Below are 18,328 nucleotides of genomic sequence, written 5' to 3' on the forward strand. Positions count from 1 at the left end.
AAGGGAGGTACGGGCAGTGCTGCTAGCAAGATAAAGGAAGGCGCAAGAAGCATTGTAGGCCTTTAGTGATCTTGGCCTTTGGTGTCAGTAGAGACTTTGTAGAATCCTCCTTTTGTGGAACAGGGAGTGCATGAGATGGAAGATATTTTCTCTCTTTCTTTTCCTTGTGCACACCAGCCACATTGACGCTTTGCATTAGGAGGCATGTGCCAAGAAGAAGTTGGGGTGGAAAGTTGCTTTGAATAATAATAATAATAGAATTGGAAGGGACCTTGGAGGTCTTCGAGTCCAACCTTCTGCTCAAAGCAGGAGACCCTCTACCATTCCAGACAAAAGCGGTTGTCCAATCGTTTCTTTAAAAAACCTCTGGGGATGGAGCAACCCATGATTCCTGAAGGCAAACTGTTCCACCGATTGATTGTTCCCACCGTCAGGAAATTTCTCTTGAATTCTAGGTTGGCCTTATTAGTTTCCATCTGTTGTTTCTTGTCTTGCCTTCTGGTGCTTTGGAAAATAAATTCACACCCCCCTCTTCTTTGTGACAGGCCCTCAAATATTGGAACATTGCTATCATGTCACACACGCACACACACACACCAGTCCATGATAGCTCCTTGGACTTTGTTCTAAGCATGTCTGAATGTTGCAGGAGGTAGACTTCCATTGACTCCCATCTATCTGTCTTAGACCCAGGTCCTTCCTGTAGCTCCAATGCTCACCCTCTTTCACTCACCAGTAGCAATTTCTCCATGCAGTGCCACGATGCCATGTCTTGTCTTTGGATGTCTTGGTGTAGCTTCTGCTTCCTGTTCACCACAGTGAGTGGCAAGAGATTCATGACCCAGTAAAGAGTTACTTGCATAACAAGCATTGTGTTAAGACGGCACCGACTGCTGCTTGAATTCTCATCTGGCGTGGTGATTACAAGGGTGATAGTTATGTCGACGTCTGGCAACCGAAATAACCCCATAAAAGAGAGTATTTGTAGCTCAGAGTTGAACTGTGGTGCTCTCTGAGCTTGGTGGTTTTCTTGCAGACCTTTCAGGACCCAACTAGGGAACATCATCAGTGCTAAAAGAGAGTGGGGTTTCTGGAGAGGAGGAAGAGGAGGAGGAGAACTATGAGGTCCTTGGTGCTCTCTGAGCTTGGTGCTTTTCTTGCAGATGTTTCATGATCCAACTGGGGAACATCAACACACCCCAATTTCTGTGTAATGTACTTCTTATGAGCATGGACCGTAATCCTCTTCCTCCATGAGTAATTCAAAGTCTGGGATCCACTGTTGAAGGGCCAAGCAGTGGAAAGCAACATGCGTCTTTCCAGATGTGAATGGGTTGATTCTTCTCAGTTTGCCATTGAGGGTTTTGAATTCCTTGTTTTCAATTCCTTGACAAAAATTTCCCAGTCCTGGGAGCAAACGATCTGGCTGGCTATATACAAGACAAGCTGGACCTCACCTCAGTTAACCACTTTCGAGCTTAAAGTATTGCGGGAATCCTATCCATGAGTGTTAGTTGAAGGTTCAGTCTGTTACACAAACCCGGAGAATTGGATTTAAAAGAGTAAAATCTCTGCCAAGTTGAATTTTATCCCACTCTTCTTGATAGCAGTAAGAAGTAGCTTGCTATCACCTCCTTACAAATGTAGCCCAGAACCCTGAGATTTCCTGGTATCTCATAAAAACAGGTACCTCTCAGTCCTGCTTAGCTTGTTGGGATCAGGAAAGTTGGACCATAAGGAAGGCTGAGCGCCAAAGAATGGAGGCCTTTGAACGATGGTGCTGGAGAAGACTCCTGCGAGTCCCTTGGACTGCAAGGCGATCCAACCGGCCAGTCCTAGAGGAGATCAACCCTGGCTGCTCTTTAGAAGGCCAGATCCTGAAGATGAAACTCAAATAATTTGGCCACCTAATGAGAAGGAAGGATTCCCTAGAGAAGAGCCTGATGTTGGGAATGATGGAGGGCAAAAGAAGAAAGGGACGACAGAGGACGAGGTGGCTAAATGGAGTCACTGAAGCAGTCAGTGTGAAGCTTAAATGGACTCCAGAGGATGGTAGAGGACAGGAAGGCCTGGAGGAATGTTGTCCATGGGGTCGCGATGGGTCGGACACGACTTCACAACTAATAACAACAAAAGGTAGTTATGGTGATAGCTGGGATAATTGTAGGCCAGTCTTATTTTTTTCTCTCTCTCTTTATCTGGAGGACTTTATTGTCCATGGCATAGAGGATGAAACCTGTTCTCTGTGCAGATGTCGTTGGACGCAACCCAGCAACATCTGGATGATCACAAGTCTCTCTGCTCTGAATCATTCATCCGCTGAAGCTGGAACAAGCTTCTGCAAAAAAATGAGGAGATTGGAACTGGCAGGGTTCAAGCAGAATCAGTACTGAGCTGTTTGTCTTCCAAGAAATGCTTTACTCATTCAGTTCGAGTATCTTAAGAAAATAATAGAGCTGGAAGGGACCTTGGAGGTCTTCTAGTCCAACCCCTTCTCAGGCAGGAAACCCTTTGCCATTTCAGACAAACGATTGTCCAATCTCTTCTTGAAAACCTCCTTCCTTCTTTCCTTCCTCTTTTTCTTTCCTTACTCCCTTATGTTCTTCCTTCTTTCATTCCTCTTTTCCTCTCTTTTTCCTTCCTTCCTTCTTTCCTCTTTTTCTTTCCTTATTCCCTTATGTCCTGCCTTCTTTCATTCCTCTTTTCCACTCTTTTTCCTTCCTTCCTTCCTCTTTTTCTTTCCTTACTACATTATGTCCTTCCTTCTTTCCTTCCTCTTTTTCCTTCCTTCTTTCTTTCCTCTTTTTCTTTTCTTCTTTCCTTCCTCTTTTTCTTTCCTTACTCCTTTATGTCCTTCCTTCTTTCCTTCCTCTTTTTCCTTCCTTCTTCTTTTTCTTTCCTTCCTCTTTTATGTCCTTCCTTCTTTCCTTCCTCTTTTTCCTTCCCTTCCTTCCTTCCTTCCTTCCTTCCTTCCTTCCTTCCTTCCTTCCTTCCTTCCTTCCTTCCTTCCTTCCTTCCTTCCTCCCTCCCTTCCTTCCTTCCATTACAGATGGGAAAATGTCACCTTCTCCAAATCCTGATTGGCATCTTATTTGTAAACACACACTCTTTCTGACACACGACCACCACATTGTCGAGACACACATTTTCTCCCTGGGTGGCACGGCAACTGACAACCCACCAACGGGCTCCAGATGGAGCTGTGAAGCGTGAATGTCCCGCGTTTCATTCCATCATCCTTTCTCAGTCATGTGCAGCCTCTTGTGTCTATTCAGTCCCAGATGCCTTTTTTTTTTGGTATCTGAAAGCCTGATGGAAGAAGCTGCAGAGAGCAGGTAGTCCTCGTCTTACGACCACAATCGAGCCCAAAATTTCAGTCGCTAAGCGAAACACCAGTTAAGTGACTTTTGGCCCGTGTTACCACCTTTCTGGCCACTGTTGTTAAGTGCATCTCTACGTTTGTCAAGTTAGTAGCCCGGTCGTTAAGTGAGTCTTCTAGTCCAACCCCCTGCCCAGGCAGGAAACCCTACACCACTTCAGACAAATGGTTATCCAACATCTTAAAAACTTCCAGCGTTGGAGCATTCACAACTTCTGCAGGCAAGTTGTTCCACTGATTAATTGTTCTCACTGTCAGGAAATTTCTCCTTAGTTCTAAGTTGCTTCTCTCCTTGATTAGCTTCCACCCATTGCTTCTTGTCCTGCCCTCAGGTACTTTGGAGAATAGCTTGACTCCCTCTTCTTTGGGGCAGCCCCTGAGATATTGGAAGACTGCTATCCTGTCTCCCCTGGTCCTTCTTTTCATTAAACTAGACATACCCAGTTCCTGCAACCGTTCTTCGTATGTTTTAACCTCCTCCAGTCTCCTAATCATGGGATGAGAAGCAAAAGTCTTCAAAGAGAAACCAGAAAGTCCAGTTGCCTTTTTAAAAATGTACCTTTGGGACAACTATGACCTGGATGACTGAGAATCTCCAAAGACATTCATCCCAGCCAGAGTTTCAGGACTGCAGTTAACTTTCCATAGAACCGAGGCTGGGCAAATGCAATTAAGTCTGGAAAAAATTAAGAATGGCTTATCGTTTCAGCAGACTTTAAACCACTCCTCTGTGGTTGAAACTTCAAACCACGCTCTTCCCTCTGACTTTAAACCAGCACATCAGAGAATACCGTCCAAGTTCTCCAAAGTCCTGAGTGGCAACCTTGAAGGACAGGCTGTAATTTGCAAGCCTTGACCCTTTGATGGATGGGGGGGGGAGAATGATTCCACCCATGTGAACAGACCTAGAAACTCAGTCTAATTAATTCAACCTAATTGTAAAAGAAGACGCGCCCATGATTCAGAAACTTGGTTTTCGCTCGGCCTCACCTCTTCTTGTGCCACATGCTGAAACTCAGTGCAAGTTGGTTGTGCTTTTTGGAAGTTTTTGTAGTGGTGTCATTTGGGGCAGGAGAGGAGAGGGGGGCCGGATTGAATGGACACCTCCACAAGGTATATAATGCATACCGTGTTTCCCTGAAAATAAGACCCTGTCTTATATTTGTTTTGAACCCCAAAATAAGCGCTTGGCCTTATTTTCGGGGAGGTCTTATTATTTTGGGGTGCGTGGAGCAAGACGGGGCTCCTCTTGCCATCTTACCTGATTTCCAGCTCTGTCTCCTGAACCCTAACCAGAGGAAATGGCAGGGACCAGCTGCACATGCATTTAAATATTTTCAGGGAGGGCTTATTTTCAGGGAAGGATTTGTTTTTGGGGGAGGTCTTATTTTCAGGGAGGTCTTATTTTTAGAGGAGGTCTTATTTTCAGAGGAGGATTTATTTTCAGGGAGGATTTATTTTTGAGGGAGGTCTTATTTTCGGGGAGGTCTTATTTTTGGAGGAGGTCTTATTTTCAAAGGAGGTCTTATTTTCAGGGAGGATTTATTTTTGAGGGAGGTCTTATTTTCGGGGAGGTCTTATTTTTGGAGGAGGTCTTATTTTCAGAGGAGGATTTATTTTCGGTGGGGGTCTTGTTTTTGGAGGAGATCTTATTTTCGGGGGAGGATTTATTTTCAGAGTAGGTCTTATTTTCGGGGGGGGTCTTATTTTCAGGCAAACACGGTACTTGGTAAAGATGTTACTCTCTCCAGCCAGAAAGGGAAGAAAACTAATCTTTTTTGAATTTGCAAATTTGGGAAGTTTCTGTGGGCTTTTTTTTTTCACCCTAGTGGGAAGGTCTCTGTGCTGTGGGAGGATAATGTAGTTGTTATCCTTTTTAGATTTCTTCTGTGCCTGTCAAAGGAACCCATTGATTTTTTCAGATGTAACTTCCTACAAAAGATGCATTAGCTGTCAACTGCTGACCTGTGCAATTGCACAGTTAAGGTGTTATTGCTTTTATTTGGACAAAAGCGTAGAGCAAGAATGAAACTGCATTTCATTCTGGAATTCAGGATCATCCCTGGGAAGCTCTGTGACATATTTCCTTCCTTCCTTCCTTCCTTCCTTCCTTCCTTCCTTCCTTCCTTCCTTCCTCCCTCCCTCCCTCCCTCCCTCCCTCCCTCTTCCTTTTCTTCAGTATCTTACAGTCCTTCCTTCCTTCCTCTCTCCCTCCCTATCCATCCATCCATCCATCCATCCATCCATTGTTGTGATACCCAAAAAAAGATAACCATGGTTAAAACAGTTCAGACTAGCTCAAATGTTATTTAAAAGGGCAGTGAAAAGAACTGGCCATTTTGTGGTTGCCCTAAACCTCTATTATTATTTTTAACAAAAATTCATCTTTTGAGCCTCTGAGAGCGATGGGATTTTGTGGCATCCACTAAAGATACTCAGTGCAGAGTAAAAGCCCTCCAGAGGGACATCTCATATGTGCTATTAAAACTGGGAAAGGGAGGCATTTACAAATAAATAAAGCCTCTGGGTTGAAAGACCTTTTAAACGAGGTGTCCTCCTGTTCCCTCCTGCAGCATCTAACAAAACTTTGCAAGCATCCAAGTGGAGCAGGAGACCCAGGTTAATCTGTGGTAGCCAAATTACAGAATAACAGAATTGGAAGGGACCTTGGAGGACTTCTAGTCCAACCCCTGCTCAAACAGGAGCTGTTATGCCACTTCAAACAAATGATTGTCCAATCTCTTCTTAAAAACCTCTAGTGATGGAGCATCCACAATTTCTGGAGGCAAGTTGTTCCACTGGTTAATTGTTCTAACTGTCAGGAAACTTCTCCTAATTTCCAGGTTGAATCTCCCTTTGATAGGTTACCATCCGTTGCTTCTTGTCCTGCCTTTAGGTGCTTTGGAGAATAGCTTGATCCCCTTTTCTCTGTGACAGCCACTCAAATATTGGAAGATTGCTATCGTATCTTCCCAAATAAATTCCCAGTGGAAATTGATTGTGTGGGTAAAAGCAACATTGTGTTGTGGCCCATCACCAGGAACGTGGGGGCCAGTGCTGGAAACTGGGGAAGGCTCTGATGGATGCTCTGAGTCGGACACAGAGATAGAACCAGGGCTGTCCAACATTTCCCAGCCACTGGAGAGGCTGCTGCCTTTGGAGGCTGAGATGGGTGAGGAGGGGGAAGAACAGCTGGGGCCTGTTCCAGATGCACATATGCACAGAGCAGTTAGGAGAGGAGAACAATGGAGGACAAGGAGTCAACTTGGGAAGCAAAGCACACGTGGACACTGAATGGCCCCTCCCTGGCTGGGGAATAAATAGAAGGAAAGGGGAGTGGTTGTCGTAGGAGACAACCGTTCGTATTTCTGAAGATTTTGCTCATTGTGTTTCGTGCCACAGAGACTGCTTCCCAGAACTTTATTTGCAGCTTTTCAGCCTTGCGATTATTGCAAGGAACTACAATAAGGTCTGTTAGTGCAGTTAACTCTTTGAAGGACTATTGCCTGGACTTTTCGGTGTGTGAATGCAATTAATTCACAAGAGGTAAATAAAGAGGGGTTTTGATGACCAGGAGTCTGTTTCTTGCTTCTGCTGGGTCAGAGCACATTGTGAGGACACAAGAAGACAAAGTTACTGCCCTGTCTGTGTTGTGGTTCAATGAGAAGTGGGGAAAGACGCTTGAAAAAGGGGCAGCCATGGCTGCTTCAGACTGTTCAGAAAAAAAGAATCAGGGGAAAAAAGCCTCCTGTATTTGGAGCTGGAAATGTTCCTGTTTTCACCCCTCCAGGCATTCGCTTCTGCCGAGCTCAGCTTGCAAAGAAGGCCTTGCATAACCCTCTTGATTTTTTTCCCAAAGGCTGCTTAAAATTTCCCGTTATCTCCCTTCCTCCCAAGAATGACCTCTAGGTGGTTGGAAACTGAATTATGATTTAATAATCATCTTTGTGGTTTGAACTCCCTTTGCCCTGAACCACTTAAGCAGCAAACCAAGCTTTTCCGGATTTCTGATGTGCAAATTCATCGGGGAAACCCCAGAAATGTCCAAGAGTGTGGTCTAAGCATAGCATTTCCACTAAGTGGAAGTGAAGGGCTGTCCTGGAGAACAGGGGATTGACTTATTCTCCAAAACTCCAGAGGGCAGGACGAGAAGCAATTGGGGTACATCTTTAATGATGTACCCCAGAGGATGGAACATCATTAAAGGCAGTTCCAACTTAGAACTAAGGAGAAATTTCCTGACAGTGAGAACAATTAACCAGTGGGATGCCTTGCCTTCAGAAGCTGTGGGTGCTCTCCATCATGGGAGATTTTCAAGAAGAAGCTGGACAGCCACTTGGCCAGAATGATCTAAGGTCTTCTGCTTGAGCAGGAACTTGGATTAGAAGATCTCCAAGGTCCCTTCCAACTCTGTTATTCTATTAATAACAGAGAGATTCAGAAATTTGAAGGAATAGATTTAGGAACATGTCTCCAATCGAATGGAATGCTCCAATAGATTTAGCAGCATGTCCCTCCAATCGAGGGACGCGGTGGCTCAGTGGCTAAGACACTGAGCTTGCCGATCGAAAGGTCAGCAGTTCAGCGATTCGAATCCCTAGTGCCGTGTAACAGGGTGAGCTCCCGTTCCTTGTCCCAGCTTCTACCAACCTAGCAGTTCGAAAGCACGTAAAAAAAAAAAAATGCAAGTAGAAAAAATAGGGACCACCTTTGGCGGGAAGGTAACAGCGTTCTGTGCACCTTTGGCGTTGAGTCATGCCAGCCATATGACCACGGAGACGTCTTCGGACAATGCTGGCTCTTCGGCTTTGAAACGGAGATGAGCACCGCCCCCTAGAGTCGGGAACAACTAGCACATATGTGCAAGGGGAACCTTTACCTCTTATCTTTTTACTCTAATTGAAATGTATGTCTTCTACCTTTAGCGACAGAAATGAACAAGTTGATCCATACCTCTACAATTACTTCTTATTTCCAAACTGGATAATAATGGGCTTTTTTCTCACTGTGGCTCGCCATATGATCCCAGGGCAGCTTTTTATCTTCTCCCTGCTTAATTTTTCCTGACATAGTCATACATGTAATATTAATAATTTTATTAAGCAGGAGGTTGGACTAGAAGACTCCAAAGTCCCTTCCAACCTTTCATTCTATTTTTCCATGTTTCTTCACTGCCTCCCTGCAACATAACCAGTAGCCAGCTATGTTTCTTCCCTTCCCTTCCCCTTTCATTTGTCCTCTCCTCTCCTCTCCTCTCTTCTCCTCTCCTTCCCTTCCTCTTTCATCTGTCCTTTCCTTTCCTTTCCCTTCCCTTCCCTTCCCTTCCTTTTCCCTTCCTTTCCGTTCCTTTCTCCTTTCCTTTCCTTTCCTTTCCTTTCCTTTCCTTTCCTTTCCTTTCCTTTCCTTTCCTTTCCTTTCCTTTCCTTTCCTTTCCTTTCCTTTTCCTCTCTCTCCCCCCCCCTCTCTCTCTCTCTTTCTTTCCCCACTTCCAGGGGCTCAACATATAAAATTTAAACGACCTGCTTGCAGAAATAACACAATTGCAAAATAAACGCACACAAGTGTACACGCTTTTAAGAGGATGTTCTGGGGTGGGGAACTCACCAATGAGGGACTTCCTTGCACAATAAATAAACATGTTCCTCTGTGAGTTACCACCGTTTTAAACATCTGTTGGCTTGCAAGGAAGTCTCACTGCCCTCAAAACAGAGGCTGATTTCCTAAATCCGAAGAGTGACAAAGCAACCCGGCGAATTTTAACAGAGCACCCTTAACAACCCATCTAGATATGCACACATAAAGTAGGGAGAATGGTTTTGCACTGCTCCAGATTTTCTTCTTCCTGGTTGACCGGGAGACTGAATTAAACGAGAAACTTGAATTAATTCATTAAACTTTTCTAATTTTGACATCATTCCTTTCCGTCGAGGCTCGTGCAGCCTTATGACCAGTTCACAAGATTCCTTTGGTGTTTGGATGGAAAAAAAAATCAGCGTTTTGTGTTGAACTCAAACTCCTTACGACTTCATTGGGGCATTGATTGTTACATTTGCGTTTTCTTAGTACGAAGTTGTAGAAAGTTGTCTTCTTTTGGGAAACTTCCTCAATGTCCCAGTCTGGCTTATAATTTCCTAATGTGTCTCCTATCAAAATATTAGCCGGCTTCACAAAAGGGGGAAGCAAATTCCTTACTCCGTTTAATAATACATGATTGTTTCTTAATAGTTCATCTTAAGTAGTTAATAGTTTATTCTTAAAGTAGAATAAAGCAGTACCTCTCTTAAAGTAAAGTAGAAAACCTTGTTGTTCTTTTGAGTTCTAGACTTTGGTACATTCATCCTTAACTAGATATAGGTACTCCTCGACTTACGACCACAATTGAGCCCCATGTTTCTGCCGTTAAGTGAGTTTTGCCCCATTTTATGACTTTCTCTGCCACCGTTGTTCAGCCAATCAGCACTGTTGTCAACTCAGTAGCATAGTTGTTAAGTGAATTTGGCTTCCCCCGTTGACGTGGCTTGTCTGAAGGTCGCCGGCACACTGCGACTGCATAAATGCGAGTCAGTTACCGATGTTGGTCGTATAAGGATGCTGCAACAGTCATAAGTGTGAAAAATAGTCCGAAGACACTTTTTTTCAGTGCTGTTGTAACTTCGAACGGCCGCTTAAATGAAATGTTGTAAGTCAAGGACTACCTGTACACTGCAAATGTCCAGAAATCCCTCCATATTTTTTTTGTTTTTGTCAGTATGTATTTTCTTTTTCTCTTAATCTTCCTTATGCCCTGTGTTCTTAGGCCACATAATGAAGATTTCAGCATGGATTCATCGCTTTCACAGTAAGTTAGCTTCAAACAACTGCATGTGCTGGGAAATGTCGCATTGATGCTCTGGGAAAGGGAAGGAATGGCTCAGTGCTTTCCTTAACTACCGCGGACTTAAGTCGGCTTAAAAGTTCGCTTCCCCTTTGCGAGAAACGAGCATGATGGGAAACATAGTTCTCTGAGGAGATAGACGCCATGCTTGTGGCGAATTCTGCATACCTTCCGGATTCAGTGCCTGTGAGAGAAGTTGAAATAATAACTTATATGAAATGGATTGCAGATAATGCTGTCAAACACCAGGGAAATCAGGAGATCCGGTCAGTTCGAATGGATGGGAAGATATATTGCAAGTTTATGCCCTCTACAAGAATCTGAACTACTAACAGCCAAGGGAAATGAGCGGGAGATAATAATAGAAGGAATTCAAGGTGGGCTGGGCTTAGATCCTAGATGGGCATGAAGGGATTCATGACTAATGATGCGTTTGACACCCTTCCTCGGATTCAGCTTGGTCATCTCCTACAAATGCTCTGCTCCCGATCTCAGATTAAGCTGGGTTTGTTTAAAATCACAGTTTGGTTACAGAAGGCATAGATAGCCACTTAGCTGACGTCACGCTAAGCCAGAAAACAATGTGTTTTAGTATGTGGTGTGGAATCAAAGTTAAAGTCACGGTTTTCTCATTATGGTGCTCTGAACTATATAAAATTTTAGTTAGCCTGTTTGCACATTTATCTTCAGTTTAACCTTCTTGGCTCATTATAAAGTATATTTAAAGCTTTCATGTTTCTTAGATTCCCAGACAAAATTATAAATATAGGATTCTTTTGCTGGGACACCTAAAAATTCCATTAGTAGTTGATTCCTAAGGCTACCTTGTAATTATCATTATTTAGATGTATTGGCTGAGTGGTGTGGTGGCCTAGTGGTAAAGACATTCGCCTCCCATTCAGAAGGTTGAGGGTTTGATCCTAGGTAGCGGCGAATGTTTCTCTCTCTTAGAGCACAAAGAAAAAATATCTGCTGGGAACTTGGTGTGGCATCAGGAAGGGCATCCGGCCAGTAAACGCTCAGCTCCCTCCAGTTACCATGACTCTGTCCTGAATTAAGGGATTATAGGATCGTAAAAAGGGAGAGGAATTTTATTTAGATGGATTGGCTGCTCAACTCTAGTGCACTTTCACTGAGAAGTATTTAGTTCAACACGTAATGTTCAGTTAGTTATAATCCCTCTCTCCAGAATTTTGATGAGAAAAGGACATCAGGGTGATGGAATTCCTATTTTTCAATCTGTGTCAGTTTCAAGTATTTTCATTGCTGATCCTTTGTGTCTTGTTTGTGGATGTGTTTGCTAGGGGAAACAATATCCAAGTATTTGTTCTGAACTAAGTACACAAATTTATAGTCATTTGATTCCCCCCAAACGAGACTTTTTTTTAACGTGGACTGTCTCCGAAAATATCGATTGCGGTTGATGTTTTCCTTAGCTGAGAATGATTGCAGAACTGAAAGAATGAGGGCTGAAAATAGAGCTGCATTTAATTTGCAGGGGGGAAAAAAATACATCCCTGAGTATTCTTTAGGAAGACCTCTTGTCTTTTCATATAACCCTCAACTTGTCAGTAATCCTGATTCGGTATCCCCACTAACTGCATTTCCCAGAATTCTTCGGAGAAGCGCCTTCCACAAGTTTGTTCCAACACAGCCTAGGTCTATTTGCCTAGCTATTCAAGCTTTCATTTTTAATTTTCTTCCCCAATGTACCTTTTACTGTTTTGATTGAGGAGTGAAGAACCATCCATCAACCAACGTTCCACCGAAAGGTAAGATGAGGTTTCCGTTGTTTTGGCTCCTGGTTATTAATGCAAATGTTTTTCAACAAGACGAAGGGTTTGAGGAACGTCGATTCTCCACAGCGAGAGTTTTATTCGCATAGACTCGGATCAATGGAGGAACATTGATGGATTGCTGTGGAAGGGCCACGACAACATTTGTGGCCCTTTGTAGAGAGAATAGAATAGAATAGAATAGAATAGAATAGAATAGAATAGAATAGAATAGAATAGAATAGAATAGAATAGAATAGAAATTATGAATGGAATGGAATGGAATGGATGGAATGGAATGGAATAGAATAGAATAGAGAATGGAATGGAATGGAATGGAATGGAATGGAATGGAATGGAATAGAATAGAATAGAATAGAATAGAATAGAATAGAATAGAATAGAATAGAATAGAAATTATGAATGGAATGGAATGGAGTGGAATGGAATGGAATGGAATGGAATGGAATAGAGAACGGAACGGAACAGAACAGAACAGAATAGAAATTATGAATGGAATGGAATGGAATGGAATAGAATAGAATAGAATAGAATAGAATAGAATAGAATAGAATAGAATAGAATAGAATAGAATAACAGAGTTGGAAGGGAGCTTGGAGGTCTTCTAGTCCAACCCTACACCACTTCAGACAAATGGTTATCCAACATCTTACGTGATCAAGCAATGAGGACGACGTTCAGAAAGTTTTAAAAACCTGCAGCTAAACTCATCAGACATTATCAAGGATCTATTAACTCTCACCAACCACAGTAATTGTGTTTTCTGGGGAAAACCACCAGAAAATGGCAGCTTTCTTTCTTTTGAGCTCAAATATAACTATACTCTTGGTTCCATTTTCTCCAAAAGGCAATATTCTTGATTAAAAATGGATGATATGAGACAAAAACAATTGCATTTCTAATTGAGTTCCTGTGTCTGTTTTTTTTCCCCCTAAACTCAGCTTCTTCTGTTCTGTTTTGCCCATTTAAAATGTGTATAAAATGTGTTTTCTTAACATACTGTATATCCCTTGCTGGTTTTTCCTCTAATGTGTTTGGAGTGCAGGCGCATATTTTGCTGTGGACTTAATGGACTCATTCTTACACATGTTTTGTGGTGGTGTGCAGAGAAGTTGAATCAAACATCACTTAAAAGATCCTTAAGGGACATTCTGTCAACGTACGAAATTCAGTTATGGTTAACCTTGGTTGGTGGATTGTGGTTTTTCTAGTACAAGCCCAGCCTATTTAGAAAGTGCATTGCTTTGTGTGAAACAAGAGATCTAGTAACTAGGACTGAGCGTGTGTAATGAATATAAGCTTCGGCATTCATCGCTCCCTTGCAAAAAGTAGATTTCAGTGTGCAAGTGTGTTCAGCAATTTTTAAAACAGGAAGGCCTTCAAAGTACAAAGAATATGTTTCTCTTCCTTGCCCCATCCATGAGGGGTGAGACAGTTTTGCCGTATTGCAAAACTATTGTTATCTGTATGCAATCAGGTCTTCATTTTGGTGTCAACTCGCAAAGCATCCCTGGCCTGCTCTCGAGTTGCGGTAAGCAAAGAGAGAATGGGAAACAGACAAAACAGCATGGCAGCCAAAGAGAGATGCACATTCCAGACTTATCTCTCTCAAGGCTGTCTCCCAGGGTTACCCACAGCGGCTGGAGGGGAGTGGTCTCTACAACCAGCGAAATTGCTCTGTTGGAGAATGTGATTGATGACACACCCTGAGGGGAGGGGGGAAACAGAGTCATGATGGGGCGTAAATTATGTAGGGTCAGAGCTGGCTTCACTTGGGAACCTGCCGACATGAAGCTCCTAATAAATAATCCTGATATCTGGTATGGAAGGGAAAGGAAGGGGAGAGGAGGGGAGGGGAGAGGAGAGAGTAAAGTAGAAGATAATAATAGAGTAGAGTAAAGTGGAGTGGAATGGAATGGAATGGAATGGAATGGAATGGAATGGAATGGAATGGATGTCAACTCTGGAGCTGGCCTGACGGAGGCCATTTTGAATCTCCATGATTGCCACAATGGAGATGAGGGTTAGGGAGGAGGGAATAGTGATAACTGGGGTTTGGTAGCCAAAACAAAATACTTTCCCTTGTGAACCAAGGACATTCCCACAGGTGGCTGAAGAAAGGAGGAGTGATGTTGCCCAAGCAATCGGGTTGCACCTTGATTGGACCAGGTGGCTGATAGTTTGGGACAAGGGGGAAAAATGTTTACTTTTAATTAAGCGAAAACCACAGGAACCTTTAGAGTCGGTTTTCACCACCCTGTGCCAATATGATATATCCAATACATTTATTCTTTGAGGAACCTACCTGCCTCGGAGTTCTGTTTGCTATGGGTGTATTACTTGGAACCCTGACATTAAACAGAATGGACTGGAATAGAAAATGGAAAATAGAAAATAATAAAACATAGAAAGTAGAATAGAATATGGAATGGAGAACATAACAGAATTAGAATACTTTATTTGGCCAAGTGTGGTTATACACTCAAGGAATTAGAGTTGTAAATAAGCTACAGTTGTAAATAAGTTGTAAATTATCTACTTTCCCCCTCCTATTCATAATGCCACTTGGGAATGTTCAGATAAACGAGGTGAACAACAAATCAAAGGAAAACAGCTCATCACATCCTGAGAATTCTTGCTCAGGAACCAAGACCGTTATTTACGGGTTTTTGTTTTTTTTAAAAAAGTTGATTTATTTTCCTTGTCTTGCGATAGGTGTTACATTTTGATCGTAACTAACGAGCTTGTGCTCCACTTTGCATTGATTAAAAAAAAAGGGTGTTTTTTTTTCTTTCAAAGAATTATTTTTCTCTCTTGATTGTTTGAACGCTGCCGTTAGCAAAGATAACACTGATTGATATTCCTGATTACTCAATAATTAAAATGTAAAAGAGTGTCATGGTGCTTAACATACTTCTCAAAGCCCTAAGCACCCCAATGCAAATTTTTTTCCCTCCACAGATATTGTACAATGATGGTCAGATTTGATGCTTTGTTTTACCAAGGTTTTATATCATTTTATCCCTTTTTTTAAAAAAAAAAGTCACAAAAATGTGTGTTCCTTGACCACACATATCTTGACAATGTTCACCGGATGTGTCTAGGAGATCAGTTTCAAACCTAACACCCTTATTCACACCATGTGCTAAAATGGGTTTGTTTAAACTTGGTTAGATTATTATTATTATTATTTTGGAGGTTTAATATTTTTTTTCCTTTAATTTATATGCCGCCCTTTTCCGGAGACTCAGGGCGGCTTACAATGCGTTAAGCAGTAGCCTTCATACTTTTGTATATTTATACAAAGTCAGCTTATTGCCCCCACAAACTGGGTCCTCAATTTTACCTACCTTTGAAAGGATGGAAGGCTGAGTCAACCTTGAGCCTGGTGAGATTTGAACTTGCAGTAATTGCAAGCAGCAGATGTTAATAACAGTGCTTTTGTCCACTGTACTACCAGGCTCTTACTTGCTGTGATTGGGTTCATTTATAGTTCAGAAGCCCAGAAAGTGGATTAATTAAATTACCAGTTGTGCAAATATATAGCCATTTATAGCGTCTTTCAGCCTGATTCCATTTTGCATGATGCCCTCCCCAAGTCTAACAATTTCTAATCAATGTTTGAACTCAGAAACCTTTTGAGAGAACGGCTAAAAAAAAGAGATATCACATTCTTTGTGCCGGAGCAGATTCAATCTTGCCTCCGTCGCTTGAGACGAAATTTCCAATTGGGATCTGAAATGAAATCTCACTTGTTCTATTTTTTTTTCTTCTTCTTATCCTGGCAGGGTTGAAGTGGAGTTTTACGTCAATGAGAACACCTTTAAAGAACGTCTAAAACTATTCTTCATCAAAAACCAACGATCGAGTAAGTGTCGGTGCTAACATATTTCAAGCCAATTCATGATGCGATCATCGGTGGTTTAATTTGCTCCCCACAAACCCTAACGTGGTTTGTTTGGGTCTGGGTTAGTGTCAGGTCCAAAGCCCAGAATGACACGTAATTCTTCCAAGTTGAGTTCTTTATTGTTTCAAACCTGTAGACAGAATCTTGACAGTCTCAAATATTTGCATCTGCAATATACTATGGGAACTATTAGGGAGACGCTGTCTTCGCCCTCTATCTCATACACATATCTGAGCTGAGCCGCCTCTTGCTCCTCTTGGATGCATTGCCTTCCTCCTGGAGATCCACCTCCTTGCTACATTCCATCACATTTATTTATTTATTTATTTATTTATTTATTTATTTATTTATTTTATTTGATTTCTATACCGCCCTACTCCCGAAGGACTCAGCGCGGTGCACAGCCAAACAATAAAACACATACATACAAAATTTAAAAGTAGAATAAAATCAAATTAAATAATTTTGGCCCCGACAAATTTAAAACCCCAAACTTTTAACACCAATTTAAAATTGAATGTATAAAATACTAAAAGATATTTAAAAATTAAAAATCTTTTATAAAAGAGGGAGAAAATTAGGCCAGGCCCACCTGGTGAAATAGTAAGATCTTTAAAGCGCGGCGGAAAGTGCGCAGATCCGGGATCCTCCGTATCTCTGGGGGGAGCTCGTTCCAGATAGTAGGTGCCCCCACAGAGAAGTCTCTCCCCCTGGGGGCCGCCAGTCGGCATCTACATCATGTGTAGACCTCAACTCCCAGAATCTCTCAGCCACCATGAATGGACAAACTCCCAACATTCATCAGCTGCTGTGTGCGGTCTTCAACTCTCAGCATTTCTCGGTCCCCATGGGTCAACCAGGAATGACACATGGCGATTCTTCTGAAAAACGTCCTGAAAACAGCCTGAAAAATGGTCAGGAAAACGTCCTGAAAATGGCCTGTAAACATCCTGAAAAACAGCCTGAAAATGGTCTGGAAAACAGCCTGAAAATGGCTCAAAACCCAGGCATGCACGCACTGGCCAGCTGGTCTTCAGGCTTCCAGTGCTCCAGCACACGCATATGCATGCACATTCCGGTTTGGACACTTGGTGTCAAAAAGGTGCCCCTGCCTCCTGGGGACCCACCTCCTCGCTGAGTTAGGGTGTCTTGCAAAATGCATCGATTTGATTTGGAGACCGGCAACGTCCAAAAGACATTGACGCCTTATCTGAATTATTATTATTATTTTAATTTGATTTATATGCCGCCCTTCTCCGGAGACTCAGGGTGGTTTACAATGTGCTCAGCAATATCCTTCATCCTTTTGTATATATTTATACAAAGTCAGCTTATTGCCCCCACAAACTGGGTCCTCAATTTACCTACCTTAGAAAGAATGGAAGGCTGAGTCAACCTTGAGCCTTGGCGAGATTCGAACCTGCAGTAATTGCAGGCAGCTGGTCTTAATAACCAGCTTAATAACAGGGTGCCTTAGACCACTGTACTACCAAGGCTCTTTCCCAAGTCCTGACCAGCTTCCGATGCTTCTCATTTTGGGTTATAAGAACAGCAGCTGCCGTGTCATCTCCAGCTTTCTTTCTTTCGTGACATCTGCAAACAAAAGTCTTGGAAGAACGACAGCTTTCGAAATGAACACACGTCCGCGTCTTTTTCTAAAAGAGATGTTCCCAAAGATAGATGAGAGAGAGAGAGAGACCAAGCCGACAATCACACTTCTAATCAGGACATTTGAAGCTGATCAAACTGTGGGATTATTATTATTATTATTTTAAGACTCGCTGTCTGTTTTGCGGAGATGAAAAAGCAGCTTTCGATGCCGGCATGTGGAATTTTAATTAATTTATTTATTTTAATTAGAGAAAATTGCAGGAGAATTAGAAAAAAAAAAAGGGTGGGCGGGATGCTAAGGAAGATCCGTCTGTCTTTGAAATGTGAAAAGCGTTTGATTTCTCGCCTCGGTGGAGGCAAGTACCGCCAGATTCTGCCAAGGGGTTTAATTGATCTTTATAAAAAGAAGCAATCAATCCTTTATTGCAAAATGACTCATTTGGTTTCACACTTCCCTGCTTAGGAATTTGAATTATCGGCTGTTGTTCCTGGTTGCCTTATTTCGGATTTTAAGCTATTTTTCTTTTTGCTAGCACTCAGTCTTCGGTGGATGGGTGCTGTTTTAGGAAAACGCAGCAATTTGTAGCTGCAAGGCTTGGTTCTTTTCAGTGGCTTCCAGTTTTCCACTGAGTCCTGCCTCGCAACAATGTACTGGGCGTGAAATGTGTATACCTTATAGGGTATATAAGGTAAAGGTTCCCCTTGCACATATGTGCTAGTCATTCCTGACTCTGGGGGTTGTGCAGTGCTCATCTCAGTTT

General features: G+C 42.4%; 1 protein-coding gene across 7 annotated transcripts in view; it reads left to right on the forward strand.

Moving 5' to 3' along the window:
• Positions 1-18,328, forward strand: part of KCNT1 (potassium sodium-activated channel subfamily T member 1) — a 102,323-nt gene that overhangs the window by 42,361 nt on the left and 41,634 nt on the right. For 5 of the 7 annotated variants that reach the window (XM_070955477.1, XM_070955478.1, XM_070955479.1 and 2 more), the window contains exon 2: positions 15,838-15,917. In XM_070955477.1, the coding sequence (XP_070811578.1) occupies positions 15,838-15,917 (80 nt within the window). Of the gene's footprint in view, positions 1-10,175; positions 10,218-15,837; positions 15,918-18,328 lie in introns of all 7 variants that reach the window. The other 2 variants (XM_070955474.1, XM_070955475.1) reach the window with 1 other exon arrangement.

The sequence above is a fragment of the Pituophis catenifer genome, unplaced genomic scaffold (assembly GCF_029215685.1).
Source record: "Pituophis catenifer annectens isolate HBS135680 unplaced genomic scaffold, rPitCat1.0.hap2 SCAF_17, whole genome shotgun sequence".
NCBI lineage: Eukaryota > Metazoa > Chordata > Lepidosauria > Squamata > Colubridae > Pituophis > Pituophis catenifer.